A 20412-nucleotide genomic window follows, 5' to 3' on the forward strand; every position below is an offset into this window, starting at 1 on the left:
AAAACGGAAGTAATGGGTATTCCGAATTCGTCGAATGTCTAAGGACTTTTTCCCGGACTTGTGGTAAGGGTAAAAGCTCGCAACGTAGTAAAAGCTTTCCGGCTGTTGGTCCACGGCATGCTGGGAACTTTCCGCATCCTGGCAGCCTGCGAAGGATTCATTCATCAGTAGAACAAACGCCGTCTGATGGAATAGATGTGCTAGTGACACAGAGGGAACCGAACCGAACGGAGGCTCCAAAAGGCGACATTCTCGACTCGTTTGGCGCCATATTTACTAGGACCAATCGGAGTCGCCAGCTCTGTACTTGCGTGACTGCGTGTGTGCGCGAGATAGTCCTGTTTTTTGGACCCCCCTTTGTTTGTGTAACTTCGCGCGCTTTTGTGTCTTATATACCGACGGGTCGGAAAATCGGGTACCCAAAAAAAAGGGATTTGAAAAGGCGTGAGATTTGCGGCCAGCTGCTGGACGACTGCCAGCGGACTGAAATCTTAATTAGCCATTTAATGGCAGTTGGCACACAACAAAGCCGGATGGTAAGCCCCCAGCCATATGGCCCATGTAAATCAATTTCAAACCGAGCTCAGATCTTGGCAGTCTGTCAGCAAGTCACCCAGTCAGCCAGTTAGCCATTCAGCTAGTCAGGTGTGGCATTGGTAGCACCTTCCCCAATTTTTATGAGCAACTGTACGACATGTTTTATGGCCGACGTTTTACTGCACGCTGGTATTTTTACACTTCCATCAGCACTCCATTTTTCACAGTTCAGAGTCAAGTTCACGCTCCGTATCCCTTCACCATCCATCAAGTTTGTCGATTTCGCCACGGGTGCTGGTCTTCAAACTTATTTAAAGTATTTAAGCCTTGTATTCACTGGCCATCATTTGCATATTATGATTTAGCTATTGAATTTTATGGTTTTATTATCAAAGCGACTTTGCTGAACTGCTGGGGGCTCTTCTTAGACTTAGAATTGTTATTCCACTCATTATAAATTTTCCATTATTACTTTTGGGGCAATCGTACTTTTGAGCGAGAATTAAGCTTCAAGAAAAACAGTCTTGGTTTCTCATTACCAGAGCTTCATTTAAATTTCGAACACTTTGTTGGCGGATGGGATTGTGGGGACTCAAACGCAAAGAGCCATGAACTTGATCTTTCAAAAGAGGTTGCAAAATGCTTTTGGCAGCTACGAAAACGTTCCTTTCTGTTCCTTGGCTGTCAAGCAAGCATAGATTACAACGAATTTTCCACTTTATTTTCGTTTGACAAACGTTAAATTGTTCAAGCAAAGAAAATCTTGTTTTCCGTTCAAATATTCTCAGGCTAAGAAACATGGCCAAAGGCTTAAGATATCACAATTTCATATAGCTTAAATGTGTCATAAAATGAAACAAAAATCTACACACGCACATTTAAAATTTTGTATATTAAGATAAATCATAATATATCGCGCAAGTCCCATTCAAAATTAGCATTACAGAACCATATTTCAAATTTTATATGACTACTAAAGTATAAACTCAGTACAGTTTATTATCCAGCTAACCAAATTGCTTTAAATTATGACAAGCATTTCGCTCAACGCTTTTATTATTTATAAACTGAATTTTTTAATTATTATTCAACACATATTTGACACGTTTCTTAATTGACTTTTGGACAATAAAACGGAATAGAACCCAACAAAATTCAGAGCATACGTGAAAATCATTTATGCGACCAGCCTGGAATTTTAAATTTGTACTGCCAAAATTACTTTTATTTGTTATCGCCATTCTCCTCTTTTCATTTTTTAGTTTATTATGAGTGGATTTATTTTCTTTGCCGTATTTCAACTTTAAGTTATTTATATATAAACGATCTTAAGCTTGCAAGAAGCGGTAATAAAACCACCTCGTTTGCTGGCCTCCCATTAAAAAACTTTAATAAAAAAGAAAATTTAAATTTCTTACACCCGTCTGAAAAGTTCGGTGTCGTTCTACCATTAAACAGCATTTAACTATTAAAGGCGTCCTACTAAAATCTTGTGTAAGAATCGTTTTCGCTCATATAAAATGCAATATTTCCATTTTTATAGTGCTTACTGATGCTTGAGGCACTCGAGCCACTTTTTATTTTTCCATTATTCAAGGAAAAGCCGCGCAAAGACAGTAAAAGCGTCGATTTCCCTTGAATCCCTTGCAATTGTAAAAGGTGATGCTGGGGAGTTTTTCGGCTTAAATTTGTTGGCCCACACGTGTACAGTTATTAAACATCGTGGTGGAGAAGTTTTCCCCGGCCTAATTACTGGTAAGCCACTTCGACCACCGCACCAAATCCCGGGAAGATCGAAATATTGTGTACTGAGGTGGGCAAATACTAAGGTGGGCAAATAGAAGTGTTTACCTAAGCAGTTCAAGGGGAAAACAGATTTGTTTGGCAAGACGTTAAAAGGGAAAATTTCAATAAACCGAACGTAAAATCAATAAGAGCCAATATAAGAAAAGCGAGAGGAAGAAAGATGTCATTTGTTTGCGAAAACGTAAGTTTGGAAGAATACGATTTATCTATTTGAAGAAAAATATTCGCTTATTTGTCAAAGTTGGTCGTTTGGTGAAAAAGATATTTTTTTACATTAAGTCTTTATTAAATTGAAGTACATTTGCTGATATACAAAATATGTATTCAATGTCTTCGCGTATATATGTACTTCAAATACAGAGTATACCGACGCCAAGTTGAAAGTATTGTAGCCATTTACCAATTAAATGGCATCGGCACAATATAAATAAGAGTCGTTCTAAAATAAAGCATCCATTAGCACATCAATTAACTTTATGTACATATTGAACCTGGAAAACCACTCACACAGCACGTGCGTTCTAGTGTGGACCTTATTCGAACGTTTATCACGCATACGCAGTGTTGACACATATTATTAAATTCTCGTGCTTGCTGAGCGTCAAATGTTACTGTCACACTCTAATAAGCGGATTAGAATGAAAACAAATATGTATGGCCTTTATGAATATATAATATTTACATTGTTTTCCACATATGAGTTTACACAATTTTATCAGAACGTAATGGATAAGTTGAGTGCATTTCATTTAGATTTTATCTGCCAACCTATCAATGTTTTAAGATCTTATATACACACTTTAGATAGCTCTTTAAAATTCTTATTTCGTTTTAGTTGCTTTTCCTAATGATTCACACCATAAAATCTTATTTAAACACAAGAATTATTTACAATTTTATTTCTTATTTTTTGCATATCCTTTTAAATGTCAAGGCAACAGTGACTTTTAAAAGTCCATCCCAGAACCCACACACTTTGCGCAAATGTGTATGCAGTTCTTCATGTGATAAGAGAAAATGGAGAGATCGAATCGGTTTTCCATTGAAGCAAGACGTGGGTGTGGGTATCTCTGACCCGACTGACAATTAGGCCAATCATGAGGAATCACTTGCGATGACAAACGCCCGGGCCACGTGCATACGAGCAAATTGATGTATTGTTTTTGGGACGCCGAGTGGCCCATTAGAAGCCATCAGAGGACTCTCGGCGAAGAGCTGGGTGCTGGGTGAGAAGTAGGCTCCATGGTCGTAGGGACTGCGGTGCTGGGCACGCAAATTCAACGGAAGCGTACGCCATCCAAATAATTTAGACAATGGCACTCGTGCGCACACGCCAGGCCCAGGAAACAGGATGAGGCGTACTCCACGCACACACACTCAGCCAAAGCATCGAAAACCATCAGCACACACACGCAAACGCCACCATAAAGCAACACAGATACACCAGCAAGGACACTCACTCACGCACACACACAGAGACAGACAAACCTGAATGAATGCGGAGAAACAGAGGCGACAATTTTAGTGCTATTTTCGGTCATCACTTGGCTTTACAGCGGGTCAGAGCCCAGGAGCGGAACCTATTGGGACCCGACATGGAAGCCATCACTTCGGACAGCCTCAGAGTTCCCATCTCCGTTCTCCAAACTCACATTCCCCACTGCTCCATCCTTCACCCCGCGACGCCATTCCTACTCCTATTATTTCTTATGCGCTGGTGTGTATCTGCTGTCCAACATATGTTCTCACTTAGACTGCGGTCTTCCTCCTTTGGCTTGGGTTCCAAACAGCTGCAACTACACTTGGGGAAAATGAAACAACGAGCGGAGGGAAACACGAAAACTAAACATGTGTTCACTGAGAGAAATATGTACACCCGACAAGAAATCCCCATAACTCTTCAAGTATAAGATATATGTCCTCTCTTTATGTATGATTACGTTACTAATTTAAATTACCTAAGTGTCTCTAGTTTAAGTTGAAATCCTTGCTTACTTCTTTATTCTATTTAAATGCCATAAAATATCATTTAAGATACCAGATAATCTTGTCTTTTAAGCGTGTAGTTTTCGAGTGTGACACAACATGGCTGTGGAAATACAAAGCACACAAACAGCAGAGCGGAAAAACTTCTGCTACTATTTGCTTGCCACCTTGCGGAAAACCAGGACCAACATTCCCGCCTTTAAGAGACACAAGAGGAATGGCTTTTTGAAGGTGTAATTGAGTTTTCACGCAGTACGTGCAGGAAATTCTTAAAACTGATCCGGTGAAAACTTTTCGTTATAATCAAATTTGCTGGCCCCAAAAAAGATGCAAAAGGATGCGTCGTTTAATTTGAATAACTTTACGGGTACAACATATTGTTGAGCGTGGGAGTCGATAAATTTCATTATGCCAGGAAAACTGGCCAACAAAAAAGTTTGCCAGCCCCGAGTTCGTCTCGATTGGCAGGAATCTAATAGCTCCAGACACAAATAGATTGCTCCTAAGTGAGTGATGAGATCTCGTACACAGATTAGCTGCCCCAGGAGTTTGGACTGCGTTCAAACTTTCCAAGCTATTTAGCCAGACGGCTGAACTTGCCCTGATTGATGATGTTTTATGGTATAAGTTGGTAGTTGGTAGTTGCAATCGAACAGTTTGAGAAAGGGTTGCACCATATTAACTAACATATAATAAAATTAATATAAGACCACCTTTCTCTTTGTTAGTTTTGTTGAAATATGTATAATGGCACAAGGTATTTAGCTATAAAAAGAAAATCATAGTAAATTTACTAAGCTGTTTTATCTAGGTTGAGTTAAGTACTGCTTATTTTCTGCCCTTTGTCTTGTAAAATTGCCAAAAATAAATTGTTTCGACTTAACAGGCTTTTAAACTATCCGATAACACAGTCCTGCCACTTGATGCCGACAGCTTTAGTTGAGTTTTTAATTAACTTATAGCCACACTTTGCGTACCAGACACAAAGGAAATCCAATTTGCACTAAGCCCCGCTTTCTACTCGAAATTTATCGCCAGCAAATTGCAATGGCAAATCGCAGAGCTCATTTGGTTCGCCCCGTTGTTCTGTGGGTTCTGTATTCTGGGTTCTGAATTCTGGGTTCCCATCGTTACCCCCAAAGCACAGTAAATGGAGCGGACTAACTAGGGAAATGCATCAGGCATGAACCGCACAGCACCCCACCTGTAACCCCCGTGATCACTTGGCATGCAATTTCCAAATTGCTTTCTCTAAGCTGGGGAAACAATTTATGTGTGTTAAATTGGCCCCGCCCACCGGCACACACAGACACAATACCACATACTCACGCCCATTCACCTTTGGCAGGCAAAGCTTCTTACACTAATTACACAAATTGAACACAATTTATTGTTGCCATGGGAGCAGAGAACTCGATGGTTACTCCTGCTGTTGCCGTTGGCGACACGCTTCAAGTGGCGGCAATTTGGTTAATATTAAATAAGTACTTGCATATTAATTATATGCATAATTACACGACCAGACGAGGCGAGCCCTCCTGTTTGGGTGTTTGCTGTAATTAAAACATGCTGACATGGCGTATACGTAACGTGACTGGCGGCTAAGCTGGTGTGTTCTCAACAACGAATTCTATTAAAAGCGAACAAAGCTCGACAGATATTTTTGCATGTTTGGATGGCTCTCTATTTTGACTTAAATCAAAATTGTTTTGCTGTGTGAGATGCAAACAAAATATCACCTATACGCAACGTATACTTAAATTGATATACTTAATAAGAACATTTACATTTAAAGCACCTTTAATATGAAATCCTTCCCTTAAGTTGCAGTTTCTTAATTTTTAAACAAACAAAATATACACATTTATTTTAAGCCATTCTTAAGTATTTCTTTTTTTTCATATACCAAAAGCTTGAGAATATAATTTCTTAGTTCTGAATGCTCATTTGAATTTTTGGCCACTTCCAGAACACTACGTCTTACTTTCATATCCTGTTTCCGGTTTTAGTGCCGTAGGCATACAAACGTTGTCCCTTGCGTGTGTGTGATTTGTGATTTCTGTTTCATACCCAAGTTGATTATGCTTCTGACAGAGTCATTAACAATTTGCCGGTTTTGATTTACCCAGATTTTATTTGCATTCCTTTCTGCCTCTCTCCGCCAGCAGCAGCAGCATTTGCAGCCGGAACTGTAGCCCATCCAAAGCCGATCAGCTTGAGTGTTTTATGGTGGTCCCGAAGTGGCAGCTACAGCCCTAACATACAACTAACAAGCACACAACATCGGCTTAGGGCAGCAGGAAGTATAAACAGGAGCCAAGGAAACAAAGCAATCTATAAAGATGGCCGGCGGGGGCAGGACAGCCGGCAAATACGGATATTCGGACAACAATTATTACAGTGGTGAGTAGATAAGTATAATGTTCGATCCAGATAAAGCTTCATGCCAGAAGAATAGATTACACATATGATGGCATATTTATAGTTACTTGTACTCCCATTATACCGCATCTCATGGTATAATAATAACCAATGCTTTATCTTAATGTATCGTCATTATATTTATAATTTGTTGTTTTTCAATAACTCATAAAATCCATTCACCTGACTGCCTGCCCACACAGAAGCGAAACGAACTCGAATAAATGACCATGTTGTACCGAATTATATTCAATGAAATATTATTGGTGTATGAATAAATTACGAGTCTCATTGTTATTTCGTCCCCTAACCACTGTACATTCGCCCCAGGAACTTTGGGGGTGGTGAAGAATGGGCGGCTCCTTCTCCGCACTGTCGCCCATTTGGCGGGCTTATGTCGGCCCCCTCCGATGGCGTCGTCCTGGCGTCCTGCTGATGAAGTCCTGCCGCATGCCTCACCGTAATCAGTGTTGAAAAGCGTGTTTTTATTCGAGTCTTGATTACGTATGTATATTCCGCTTGTCAGGGTTTTTATTACATTTATTTCGGTGCGTTTCTTATACACATGAGCACTCGCACACACAGGCATTTTTCTCGGAAGTGTACATTTTTTATTTGTTTGTGTGTCGGCTGGAGATTTGTGCGCTACTGATGGCTGTTCGAGTGCTCAGCATATCATTCACGCATGAAGGCAATATAACTCAGTTGCCCAGGGTAAGGATGTTTTTCCCCGATTATATCCTTCCAAACCATACCTGCGAATGTGAATGAGTTTAGGTGAAGGACCAGCCATAGGAACTTATTGCTGTGTTTGCATACAACTTTTGTTTTCCCGCGTGCCAAATTGTCTGCTAAGTGAGTTTGAACGCCCACCCGTAGGCTAGACTTTCGCCCACCCCAAAATTCTAAAGCTTAGACATTGAGTTGGCTTCTGTACTTTTAAGTTTTGTTGTAGTTGTAGTTGTTGTAGTTTTATTGCCGCAAATTGTTGGCTTTTTATTTATTAGCCATCAAACAAAACACCACATAAGGGCAGTAATGTGAGCACACCTAAAACTGAAGCGAGCAAATTATTAAAGGTCAGTTTACAAGTAATATGATACCCACATTTTGCCAAACGCGGCATGCAACTCAACAAAATTGCTGCCAAAAGAAAGATCCAGTTCATTTGACTTCAAAGCCCTTTGATTTGACAGAAATATTATTGGGGATACCAGAAATTTTTTACATGTTCCATCTTGAGTCTAGGAGTTTGTTTATGTCTGTAGATATGGATTGTCCTGTGGGAAAAGTATTAAGTTATTAAAAAATCTCCATTCAATAACCTTGGTGTGGCATCTAACCCCACTTCGTAGGCACTTCATAATTGGAGCTAAACAGCCCACGAGGGGAATTCCGTCGTCCCCGGATAGATCAACATGGTCCACACGGTTCCAGTGAACAGGAGACATAGGAAGGCCCAAAATGTGGGCAGAAGCCCAGCGATGGCCATGTACTTTGTCTTCAAACCCGTAAAGCCGGATATAATTGCGTTAGGCGGAGTGCTTACAGGCAGATGGAAAGCCAAGCTGCAGGCCAGGGCAGCCGGAAATGTCAGTTTCATGGGATGAACTTCGATGGCCAGGGCCTAATGGATAAAAGCTGAAGATATTTGAGGGCTGCCGCGGGACGGGATCAACTTACCATTTCAGAGAAGATCGGGATCAGAATATTGCAGATAGCCACGTTGGAAGCGAATGCCGTGCAGAATAGGGAGATTATAATACACATCGATATAACGAGGACGGAGTGCATTTCACCAGCGAATGCTAAGGACTCGCCCAGCATTTTGGCCATTCCGCTTACCCTGCTGCCCTCGGCCAAAGCAAATCCACCTCCTGCCAGGGAAATGAAATGAAAATGAACCAAATATGATTAATTTAGTGCAAGATTATGTCGAAGATGGATTGCAAAGATATTTACCCAACAGAAAGGCCAGGCCAAAGGGGGTATACTTTTGGCAATAGACCCACGAGAGGCAGGCATCCAAAGTTTGTCCAGGAAAAGGGGCCTTTCCGCAGCAGTACTTGAAGAAGGTGTACTGTGTGGGCAGTGCGAAGAGCAGAACTGTTGCGAAAAATACTGGAGGACCACTGCCAATGGCTCTAGAAAGAAAAAAATAAGCTAGACGTGCAGAGAGATCTTTGGTAAACAAACGAACTTGGCATTCAGAAAGTCAGCCCATCCCGGAAAGAAACCAGGTTTTCGGGTGAAGAGCAGGAAAATCATCAGCACGAAGAGCAGACCCACTTGAATCTCGTGGCAGCTCATCGGTCCCAGCTCTGCCTTGCGCTGCTTGATCACATCCTTGACAACGTCCTGGCTCTCGGCGCCCTTCTTCACCTCCTGACCAATTTTGCTATTCGGCCGGAAGAGACCCATGTGGGTGACTTGTAGCGAGAAGTACGTGAGAAAGACAAGCACGAGCACTACGAACGGAACGGAGTAAGCCATGAAGATGGGGAAGTCAATCTTCTCTTCGGAGTTGGGAAAACGTCTATGGGTTTAATCAGCTGCATACGATCAAAATGACCGGCAAACTCAACATATCGTCCTTACGTATCGTATAAGCCCTTATAAGTCAGATTCGTCCCAGTTCCAATCAAGGTGCCACAACCACCGATTGACGAAGAGTATGCGATGCCAAAGTAGAAGGCCATCGAGATTGTTGACGGATGCGGGGGGCTGCAAGTAAATTACCGTGTTTGTAATACAGATGGAAATCCATATATTTTCCACATACTCGCCCTCTTCCACTGGTTCCTCTTCCTGCGACTTGTAAATGGCAAAAATGTTTTGCTAAAAGTTTACACGAGTTAATTACAAACTATTTAATATGGCAATGTGTGTGATAAACTAAAAGGTACCAGACAACCCTAGAACCTATCCGGCTTAAAGGACCGATCGGTTGTTTACTAGTGATTTTAAAAAATTATTACATCCTTGCATTTATTGAAACGTGTTACCATAGTTAGAAGGTATTTACTCACAGTTTCCATTTCATTGAGCACTGCTTTGACTATGGGACACATCATGGCAGTGGCAGCTGAGTTTGAAATCCAAAGCGATATGAAGCAAGTCACCATGACCAATCCGAAGTGCAAGCTGGTCGAAGAGAGCTGCCTTAGTTTGGAAATAGCTTTTAGACGGAGTCTTACCGCCTCGGACTGCAGCCCACTATTAGAATAGTGTTGAGTGCGATGCGCTGATGGAGATTGCTGTATTCTATGGCCAGAGCAATAAGCAGTCCCCCAATGAACATAACCACGGTGTCACTAAAGTAAAAGCTGCACACCTTTTCCGAAGTCTGTGTTCGGTAGGGCGAAAGTAATTAAGATATAAAACTTTACCCTGGGCAAACAAAATAAAGTACCAAAATGCCAAACAGAGGCAGAAAAACCACTGGAAACAGAGCTGTCAAATATAGAGGAATGGCTTCCGTGATCCAGAAGAGCGCCATATTGGCCACCAGATACATGCATTGGTATGCCTGCGGTTAGGTATAAGATAAGATATCGACTCGGGGATGTTTCCTCGACCTTAACTTGCCAAATTATTCTCCAAGACCCCATAGATCATAAGCGGCAATGTGATGAGAGGAATCATGACGGTCGCCTTGCCCCTCCAATGGAAGCCGCAACATCTCTTTACGGCCTGACCACCTGCAATTTTTCCATCAGCACTGAAAGAGGAGGTCTAAAATCGTTTGGTCCTTAAAATTGATTTATAAAAGTCTTACTCTCCCATTTTGCTTGGCTTCTAATACGATTGTAATGAATTTTTTGATTTTAAATGAACCAATTTATCATTGCCTACTCTTTGGAATGAAGTTCATATAAAGGAATACAAATGTTTTTTGATAACTGATAAATTTTGTATTTAGGAGTGAAAAATGCATGAAGGGGCGTAATCAAGAATTCATTTGAATTTATATACTTTCTACGTTCCAAAACATAATTTTTAAATTATATATAACAAGATTTGAAAACCCTTTAGCTGTACAAGTTACAGGGTATATGTATATGTTCCATCATATTTTTGTGTCATTCTTGACTTTCATTGCCCAATCTGGAAAGCTTTTCGTTTCTGGAAATATTATCAATCCCCAGGTATTCGTGTTCACCAGAGCCACAGCAATCCCGATAATGGTGGGCAATATACCGCAACAGGCCTAGAAAATAAAATATTTTGATGCGGGAATTTGTAAAGCTTTTACTTACAAAGTATTTGGTCTTAATGTGTGCATATTGGGTAACAATTGCATTTGGCGGCGTGCTCACGGGTAAAAAGTAGACCATGCTAATTCCCAAGCAAGCTGGCAGAGTTAAAATCAAAGGATGTAACTCCAGAGCGAGAGACTTCATGTAAAAAAGAAACAAACAAGTAATTATTAAATTAATAGTCATAGGCACCTTACCATTTCACATAAAATTGGTATCACAATGTTCGCCACAACAACGTTGGCGTTGAAAGCTGACAATAAATTGGCCGATATAAACGTGATCGACTGCACCAAGATATTTGGCAGTCCGATGAGGACTTGCATGGAATTGGAGATCATTACGTTCAAACCACTTTCCTTGCTGGCCACGGCCAAGGCAAAGCCACCACCTGCAAGTAAACCAAGGGTGGACGCTATAGTCGACTAACAGATACCCGTGAAACTTGAGAAGTAAATGGATTTACGGTTACAACATGACTGATAAATTGCAATTGATGGCCGAATGTTGATAGACAAACCATGCATCATTGTTACATGATTTTCAACGAATCTAGTATACCCTCCTTTTTCGATACGAGTAATTCGAGTATTTCAAATGTGTGAAAGAAGAAACCTACCCAGCAGAAATAATAGGCCCCAGGGAATGTTGATTAGAACATATTCCCACGATAATATCGCATCGATCGCCTGGGCGGTAAACGGACCTGCAATGCAAGGTGCTAGATGAGACTGTCTTCAATATAGGTAATAATGAAAACCCACCTTTACCGCAACAGTACTTGAAGAACGTATATTGGGTGGGCAAGGCAAAAATTAGTAGAACAATAAATGACACTCCTGATGAACTTTTCACTTCCCTGAAATGGTACAGTAATAATATAATGGATATTTTTCAGACACAGAGACCTATATAAATGGATACACACTTTGCGTTGATCACTTCGCTCCAGCCCGTAAAGAAACCCGGCTTGCGGGTAACTAGGAGCACTATCATAAAAGCAAAGACGATGGCCATTTGAATTTCATGACAGCTCATTGGGCCCAAATCAATATGGCGCTGTCGCAAAACATCCTCCATCAGTTTCCTGTTTGTGTTGGCCTCCGAAATGATTTTACCGGTTTTACTATTTGGCCGAAACAGTCCCATGTGCGTGATGAGGAAACCTATGATAACCAGCGTAATGTTGACAAACACCATCAAGGGTATCGAGTAGAACATGAAGTTGGCAAATGTAATCTCCACCGTAGAAGTGGGAAATCGCCTGCGAAACACACATGTATTAAATTTGGTATATAGCTTTCCAAAACCCATTCTATTACTCCGAGTATATGCCTTTAAAGACCAGATTCGTTCCTGTGCCAATTAGTGTTCCCAGTCCACCAATGCTGGCGGCGTAGGCTATGCCAGCGTAGAAGGCTATTGTTATCTTGGACGGATGTGGTGGTCTGCACAAGATTAAAATTAAAGATTTTCGGATCTATAAATTATGGCATACTCTTACTCTCCCTCCTCTACTGGTTCCTCCTCTTGCGTCATATAAACGGGAAATATTTTGTTCTTGGAATTGTAGAATGTTGTACGCAGTGTAAAAATATTTATATTAGGCTTAAATTACTAAATTACTTAATATCTAAGAACTCACGGTATCCAATTCATTGACAAGCGCTTTGACAATAGGGCACATCATGGCCGTTCCGGCTGAGTTGGATATCCACAATCCCATAAACGTGCTCACGCTCATTATGCCTATGAACAAGCTGAAAGGTTTTTCGAATTAAGTTAAAATATAGCTATAATGATGAATTAATACAATAGTTGATTCTGTAAAACTGGCGAGTCTTGAAGTCTAACAAGAAAAAAACATTTAACCGAGTTCCTCGACTATCATAATATTGGTACAAATTAGCAAGATTCGGCGATCTAGTATACCCTATTCTCTTTGGTGTAATAAGTGAAGGAACCAGCTAACTAAATACTTTACGAAAGAGATGGCAATATGCTAGCAGTAATGTGGACCTGGTGCCTTGTAGCACAATCTCTAAAGTGCGAGGAAGACGACTAGATCCAATCGTCTGTAGTACAGACCCTAATAATGTATATATTCACATAAGTTTTAACATAATTTTGACATACTGCACTTAAAATCTGTAGGTCTTATAGTATGAGTGATTAAAATAGGACATACCGTCTAGGACTTCCACCGACTATCCGAATAACCCTCAGGGCAATTCTGGTGTGTAGATTACTGTACTCAATTCCCAAGGCCACAATAAGCCCACCTAGGAATACCACAATGGTGTCGGTGAAGTACTGCATGCAGACTATAGAGGCATTCTAAAGAGACAGCTTAGTTTATTTAAATTGTGTTTTCATTTAATTAGGACATTTTTAAACTCACCACAAGACCAAGGAGCGGGCAAAAGACAAGGGGAAACAATGCCGTGACATATATCGGTAGGGTTTCGGTGATCCACAGCAGGGCCATGGTAACAATAAGCCACATGCACTTGAACTCCTAAGAGATTACTTTGATCCAGATTGTGATATCTAAATAATATATTGTGCACTTACGGCCATGTCGTTTTGTAAGCCATGAATAAGAATCGGCAGTGTGATCAAGGGTATTATTATTGAAGCCTTACCGCGCCAGTGGAAAATACAACAGCGTCCCAATACGAATTTTCTTAAGGAATTCAATACATGAGCTGGAAGATACTTGCCAAAACAAATGCGAAACCCACCGTTGTTCTCCTGGATCTGCCATCTTGTTTAGTTAACAGGCCTAAGTTAATTTACAATGTATATTTATATGTGGAAAGCTTATGTGTGACTGGATCTAATGAGAACGGACTACTAGATCATTTAGCAGTATTTTGAACAAAAATCTTTAGTTGGAAGAACAATCAGTGTCAACTCAAAAGGGACCGTATAATCTTAACCCACTTTGATGTCATCTAATTGATAATTTCCCCAAACAATTCTACGCTTTGCAAAGGTCTGATTCAGCTTAACAACACCTGCACTGAACGAAATAATGTAATGACAGTTAGCATTCAAACTCATATATTTAAAATCAAATATTTAATATTTAATTTAATTTAATAGACGGTTTTATCGAAGAAATCAAAATATAAGTTTATATCAATTTTTAGGTGTCAGATCTCCGATTTGGCGTTTAAATTATTGCGATATTTGTTTCGGTATGTTATTAAATATTTACTGCCAGCGGTCGTAGTGTTCAAGGAGTGTTCAAGGAGTCCTGCTACAATCTGGCCCAAATGAAATTCCTCAATGCTGGCCAAATCCTTGTGGCCACAAAACATTTGGGAAGATGTCAGACACAGGACACACAGGATACACACACACATACTTTGGCGGAGGATATTACATAATGCCAGATGAATGTGCGACCCAAGCTCATCCATGCTTTTATGTTTTTTGTGCTCTGTCTATTCACATAATCTGTCAAATGACTTTATTGACTGTATTTTTGTGCGGAAAGCGAACAATAAATGAAATTTAATACATATCGGCTGGCAGGACATGTGTCCTTGTGTGGATTCCCGACTATAGTTAGGCTCATCCGCTCGTGAACCTTAATAATTTACGCTCAGTTTAGCCCAGTTTTTGCCCATGGGCTACCCGAAATCCATTTCAGTTTTCAATTTGCGGCGAAGGAGATGGTGCCTTGCATTCGTTTTGCATATTTCACGCTATCATAACTTTCATTTTGACAGCCTGAACTTTGTCAGACGTCCGGAATAGGCATTTCTGTGAATTATTATTTGATATGGCAAACTTTTCTGTGCGCTTTTGATGTTTTAAGCAACCGAAAATTCGTGGTCTTCAAATAGAACTTATAAACGCCTGAGAAACCCCAAGAAGTGTGTAGATTGCATGGGCCAGACAAATTTGACCGCACTCGAAGGCCATTGAAAACTTTTGCAAAACAGCAAAGTGGCTAATGATACAATTGTTGGCTGAAAGTTGTTCCTAATTGGTATAGTATAGCACTAAACTCCGGCAAATGCCATTATCCCGGAACTCTGGTGCGACATTTAAATGATGACAGTCATTTGATTTCAACTATTTATAGCAACTTATTCAATTAGCATATAGAATATATAGTTCAGAAAATTAAGAACCAAATTTAAATACGTTCTGTATCTGCAGCTTTAAAGCAATTTGCCTGGAGTTCTACCATTCAACTCCTACTGAAAATGCATTCCATATGCTGGTAGCAAAATATTTGAAAAACTTGTTAGCAATGAGGTTGGCCAAGGAAAATCGCAACACCTCGCTTTTAAAACGAATGAATAATGTATCTTGTAGTATCTTATGTATCTTGTATTTATAACTTGGGGAATATAAATCAGCCATAAATCTCATTTTATCTGCTGGAGTTTTGCACAATATTTTGTGCATCCATTTGTGTTTTATGGCCAGCATAGCAGCAGGTGAGCCATTTGGCCAGCAAAAAGCAATCGAAATGATTGCCTATTTATCTGGGCTGAGTGGCCGTGAATTGTGAACTATGGAGAACACTCAACGCCTTGATGCCGACAATCAAGCACATTAACCGCACAAACACTCGAATGTTAAGCCGTGCATATGTACTATACTTTCTATACATAATATACGGAATATGAGATTTATGTAGTACCATAGCTTTGGGCTATGGGCCACGGGCCATTGGGCTCTGAGAACTCGTAATACGAGCCCACTAATTAACAAATCTCTGGCGGCGTCGGCTTGACTGCCAGTGAACAAGATTTGAATCTGTTTGATGTGTGCCGCCGAGTGAATGCTCGGCATCGATTATGTGTTAAATTACCCATAAAACAAACATCTGGCCCAAATGGAGCCGAACAATGCGAGCCTATTTGCAAAGTTGGTAGCGTGCAAATGGGCTCTGGTTACGCCAAATTGAAATTCTGGCAACCGCGTTTTAAGTTAATGCTTTAAATTCGCAAATGCCCCGCTCGCAAATAAATGAAATCAAGCCCCAAAGCTAATGACATTGCAAATTATCTAACCGCAATGCGACTTTTTAAACAAATTATACGAGAAATCAGATTTAATTTAGCGCGATTTAAATTTATACGATGGCAATTGCTGTGCAGAGAGGATTTTTTATAACTTGAAGAGGGTATAACGATTTATATTCATTTTTAATAATATTTTAATTTGGATATATAAATCTTTTTAAAGAATTTATTTAGAAGTGCATATGTGTGGGTTTTAAAGAAACTATTTTTCAGTTTTTTTGTAATGATATTTTTAAAATTTGAAATAATATACGTTGTGATGAGAACCATCTGGCATATATTTATATTAAATAAATGTAAATACCTTCACTTTTTTGTTGCCAAACAAAAAAGAAAACCTTAAATCAAGCTTAAAACTTAATCCCTGAAATGTTTTTTCAGTTTGTTTCGCCAATTATTGCGTTAATAACCCAATTCATATAAATCGAAATTGTATAAAATTGGAACATCTGCGGATGTAAAAATGCGAGTTGCAAATCCAATTTTCGTATTATTTTTGTTTATTGCGAGTTTTTATGGCCGCTCTGTGTGTGCGTGGGTTGTCATCCAGATTGCCTGTGGCACATGGTCGTCGTTTATTCTTTACAGCAATGCATTTGTCATGGTCCGGCTAATATTTTTTTTTTTTGTGTTGTTCCCATTGTTTGAATATGCACGGAGTGAGTCCTTAAAAACCGAACTGGGATTTGGTGAGTGCCAGTGGGGAAACAAGGGGTTCACCTCCTACTGCCATCCACTTCACCCACCTGACAAGAATAATTGCCTGTAATCTGTCTGCGAGGCCTCTAAATCGTGTTTCCTCTGGTTATCCTTGTCTTTTTTTGTTTTGTTTTACAGGTCACTCGTACAAGAGCATCAACGATGAGATTATACTGGTCAGCATCATAATGGGCATCACCATACTGGTCCTCATCACCATCGCCCTGTGCTACATTGCGTACGAGAAGTGCCAGAAGAAGCGGGAGTACTATATCAACGCCTAGAGGTTGTCCCCACCGGAATTCGAGAACCCCCGGAATGGGGCTTCGTCCTTCCCTTCGTCCTGTGTTTTTGTTATCCTGTGCAGTGAGGAGGCGGTGCAAGGCCAAATGTCAACACGGTCGGCGACAATGTTGACGTTGACGATTTAGTTGGCCAACAAAAATAACCCAGAGTGGCTGCACCCAACCGCCGGCTTGCGTTTTTTCTCCTTGCAACCCCAACCCAACTTGCAACCCGAATACCCGGCAGACACGTACCCAAATCGGAAACCAGTGGCATTTTTGTGCTGCTTAAACGTTTCGCCATCTCCGTTAGCTTTGCCACAGTTGCAGTTTCTCGAGTGCCGGGAAACATGGCTCCTTTGTTCGGATTGTTTGCCCACTGTGCACAGTGGGTGCCAGCACTTGCCACTTGACATTTGACCAGCCAATTAGGCGTTTTCTATTTTCCCATTTTGTATTTTCTTCTCTGCAGTCTCGTTGCGAAAACATGGCCAACACAAGTGTAATGGCATAGCACTTTTTAAATTCGCCTGCTGCTGCAGGAAGAGAAGACTTTTTAAGACATTCATAAATTCGGGTTTTTATGCCGCATCCAGGCATTTCAATTTAAAATGCAGTTCACTCGAATTCCACCATGCAGCAACCTTTTGTTTGTCAAACCGAGCTGGAATAATAAAAAAAAACAACCTCACACCACGGAATAATGGCAGCGAAAGAAATATAAGCGATACTCTTGCAGTGCGCTCCGTCGATATGGTTGCTCCGAACTGAATGCTGGATACATTGTGCATATGTGCACTGAGAGAAAAGTGTGATGATGTCATGCAAAATCACAGATACACGACACTTTACATGGGTCGTAATTTTAAACCTACAAAAGCTTTATTTAATTAATATTTATAACAATAGAATTATTGATGATGCATAATCCAAAAATTATCCAAAAATGGATCACCTAAAAATTTCCATAAATTCCCAAATGGAAATTTTATATTAAATATGAATACAAAACCAACGATACTAAGACATAAAACACCTAAAAATAAATATACTAACATGGTTTTTGATTTCATATATGAATTATGTTTTATACCACTTTTTTCTCAGTAAAATATTATTTTTTATAGTATTTTTTTTTTTCATAGTATAGTTTTTTTTTAGTGATTTCAAGATTTTTATTATTCTGATAGTTTTAATAACTCCAATTTATGGCAGACTGTTTTCGGTGTGCTCTTACACACATTCCAATTTCGAGTATTGACAGCACGGGAGCATTTAACCATCCAATGGAGTAGGGGGAAACGGACCCCACCAGCTAGTGAGCGACTTTTCTTATATCCTTTTTTGTTGGCCTTTTTCCCTGATGCTCTGTGGGATCTGCTTTTTTTGGGATTGGGTTCAAGACCGTGGCCCGAGGCCGTAATAATAAAAACAGTAGCGGAAACTGGGTGCAGTTCACACGAACAAAGCGTTGAGGAACAATAAGGGAAATCGCCCAGCGATTCCGTGGTAGCAAAGCGATTCCAAGGGAAATAAGCTGAAGATAAAGGCCAGAAAGAGTTGGCATTAAACTAGAGCAAAATGGACCACATTTAAAGGCCCTTAACGGCAAACGTAGCTGTGGGCATAAATTAAAGCTCATGTCAGGCGGAAGGCCCACAGAAATAACCATCTCACATCCTGAAATCGACAAAAAAAAACCAACACACATCCGCCTTTTGCCAATGTGTCGGGAACTCATGGTTAATCAGCTTAGACAACCTCCGTCATCGGGTTCGAGGCATTTTGTTGTTTCGCCTGCTTTTTTGGGCACATCAAGAGGCCTAAGAGCAAACAAATAACTCGAGTTCGGTGGCCAAGGGGGCTTTATCCCCTGGAAATGCTTTTAAAAATTAAAGAACTGATAAATGACAAAGTTCGTTGGACCAGAAATTATCGTTTGACAAATTGGCAGGCCTTGATGGGAGCTCATCTATTGCCTGGCAACCACGTGGTGAGCGAGTCCTTCCCAGATCCTGCGGATGGAGGGCACTTACGGCAGAGCCAGACGAATTACTTGTGACCAAATGGTTCTATTGACTTGGAAAATTAACTCAGAGAAGATTTTGCGTTGAAGGTTTTACGATGAAGGACTTAAAGTAAGGTCGCGAATTTTTTCTTTGTTCTGTGTCATATATGATTCCTTTTATAGCTCTATTATATTTTCCAAGATGTTCTTTGTTCACTTGCGCTGGTATTCAAGTTTCTTTAACCTCTTTTATTGTTACGCTCTGCAACACAAAACTTTGACCACAAACCCAAACACAAAAGTTAACTTGACACTCAACCACCGAAATGTAGTTAAATAGTGCATCATCAAAAAATAGACAAGGATTCAGAGCACGGGAAGGAAAAGGACTTTACTAATTATCCGTTAAGCAGGAAAAATGCCAGCATAAAAATCCAAGCACGCTCAAAGAGCAACAATAAATTTTACGACGACCATAATAAAAAAAGATTGGAGCACAAATTTTAGCACTTGTCGTGTGTCTGAGTCCGGAAAAATGGAGTTTCGCAAGGACTCTCCTCTCAAAATGCATCCTTATCCTTTCAGGGAAACTCACTTTCCCTGCGTGCGAAGAGAATGACTCGTTGCTTTTCAAGCGGACCCATATAGTATATATAGCCACCCCAAAAAGAATCCTCCCATGGCACACGTAGCGAACTTTACGTCCAGTTTTATAGTTTTTTTATGTAGCGCTGTCCCACTAATTGCCACATGACTTGGCCAAAGATGACAGGACGCTGCAGGACGAAAGGAAATTAATGAAATTACTTTAGTGTCGCCGGAAGGAGGGGACGTATTGCGTATTGTATATGCATTTATCCAATTGCACTTCGATCGTAGCATATAGATATCTATGTAACCATGATAGATGTGACCACTTATACCTAGTAAACTATTGAATTTGTGGCCAACTCGAGGCAGTGCATCCTTTTTGTCATGAAAAGGGGGACCAAACGTACAATGAAACAAAGAATTCAATACGAAAAACGTGTACTTTATTTTAACTAATTAAATCGAACTAAGTGAGATCTATAAATGTTGATAGTAGAAATTGTTAAAACTAAATTCGAAATACTTTATGTACAATAAATACAATAAAGAAATGTTTATGCATGTTACTAAATCGAAGCTGGTGTTTTATTTAAAAGTTGGATAGTGTAAGGTTGAAGCTAAAATATAAATTTTATATATTTAAATATTTCTATATGTTTTTGTATGGAACACGTATGTAAATACGTTTAATTTGCAAGATAGTCTGGCAAAGATTAAAGATTAAAGATTCGATATTACATATTATAAATATTTGGCGGGCATTTTAAATC

The 20412-nt window shown here is 40.0% G+C and overlaps 3 protein-coding genes across 4 annotated transcripts; 1 reads left to right on the forward strand and 2 right to left on the reverse strand.

Moving 5' to 3' along the window:
• The first annotated feature begins 150 nt into the window (after positions 1-150).
• Positions 151-20218, forward strand: LOC6727375. Its single transcript, XM_016176376.3, has 3 exons — positions 151-536; positions 6495-6732; positions 16898-20218. Exons 2-3 carry the CDS (start codon positions 6672-6674, stop codon positions 17041-17043), a joined length of 207 nt encoding a protein of 68 aa, XP_016033914.1. The 5' UTR covers positions 151-536; positions 6495-6671; the 3' UTR covers positions 17044-20218.
• On the reverse strand, positions 7695-10672 carry LOC6727376 (protein I'm not dead yet 2). 2 transcript variants are annotated; one of them, XM_044923353.1, is made up of 13 exons: positions 10529-10672; positions 10339-10471; positions 10163-10279; positions 9948-10096; positions 9780-9894; positions 9533-9588; positions 9349-9474; positions 8951-9286; positions 8713-8894; positions 8434-8627; positions 8099-8377; positions 7858-8030; positions 7695-7806 (listed from the first exon to the last, which is right to left on the reverse strand). In XM_044923353.1, exons 1-11 carry the CDS (start codon positions 10534-10536, stop codon positions 8123-8125), a joined length of 1671 nt encoding a protein of 556 aa, XP_044779288.1. In that variant the 5' UTR covers positions 10537-10672; the 3' UTR covers positions 7695-7806; positions 7858-8030; positions 8099-8122. The 2 variants fall into 2 exon arrangements, with proteins under 2 accessions (XP_044779288.1, XP_016033915.1); XM_016175670.3 differs by having other exon boundaries at positions 8094-8377; positions 10529-10671.
• LOC6727377 (protein I'm not dead yet 2) lies at positions 10707-13907 on the reverse strand. The gene is made up of 13 exons (XM_002102726.4): positions 13754-13907; positions 13584-13695; positions 13411-13527; positions 13198-13346; positions 12655-12769; positions 12514-12569; positions 12332-12457; positions 11938-12273; positions 11774-11868; positions 11629-11715; positions 11207-11400; positions 11010-11147; positions 10707-10960 (listed from the first exon to the last, which is right to left on the reverse strand). Exons 1-13 carry the CDS (start codon positions 13774-13776, stop codon positions 10820-10822), a joined length of 1689 nt encoding a protein of 562 aa, XP_002102762.1. The 5' UTR covers positions 13777-13907; the 3' UTR covers positions 10707-10819.
• Positions 20219-20412: the final 194 nt, after the last annotated feature.

This window comes from Drosophila simulans, chromosome 3R (genome assembly GCF_016746395.2).
Source record: "Drosophila simulans strain w501 chromosome 3R, Prin_Dsim_3.1, whole genome shotgun sequence".
Taxonomy (NCBI): Eukaryota; Metazoa; Arthropoda; class Insecta; order Diptera; family Drosophilidae; genus Drosophila; species Drosophila simulans.

What these genes read in the sequence shown, in the direction of transcription:
- LOC6727375 (XM_016176376.3), top strand. Translation starts at nt 6,672, where the DNA reads ATGGCCGGCGGGGGCAGGACAGCCGGCAAATACGGATATTCGGACAAC. An exon ending in GGACAACAATTATTACAGTG is followed by an intron (nt 6,733 to 16,897) that starts GTGAGTAGATAA and finishes TTTGTTTTACAG; the next exon opens with GTCACTCGTACAAGAGCATC.
- LOC6727376 (XM_044923353.1), bottom strand. An exon ending in GAACCAGTGGAAGAGGGCGA is followed by an intron (nt 9,475 to 9,532) that starts GTATGTGGAAAA and finishes ATTTACTTGCAG; the next exon opens with CCCCCCGCATCCGTCAACAA. An exon ending in TATAAGGGCTTATACGATAC is followed by an intron (nt 9,287 to 9,348) that starts GTAAGGACGATA and finishes TTAAACCCATAG; the next exon opens with ACGTTTTCCCAACTCCGAAG.
- LOC6727377 (XM_002102726.4), bottom strand. Translation starts at nt 13,776, where the DNA reads ATGGCAGATCCAGGAGAACAACG. An exon ending in TTGTCAATGAATTGGATACC is followed by an intron (nt 12,570 to 12,654) that starts GTGAGTTCTTAG and finishes TACAATTCCAAG; the next exon opens with AACAAAATATTTCCCGTTTA. An exon ending in TTTAAAGGCATATACTCGGA is followed by an intron (nt 12,274 to 12,331) that starts GTAATAGAATGG and finishes TGTGTTTCGCAG; the next exon opens with GCGATTTCCCACTTCTACGG.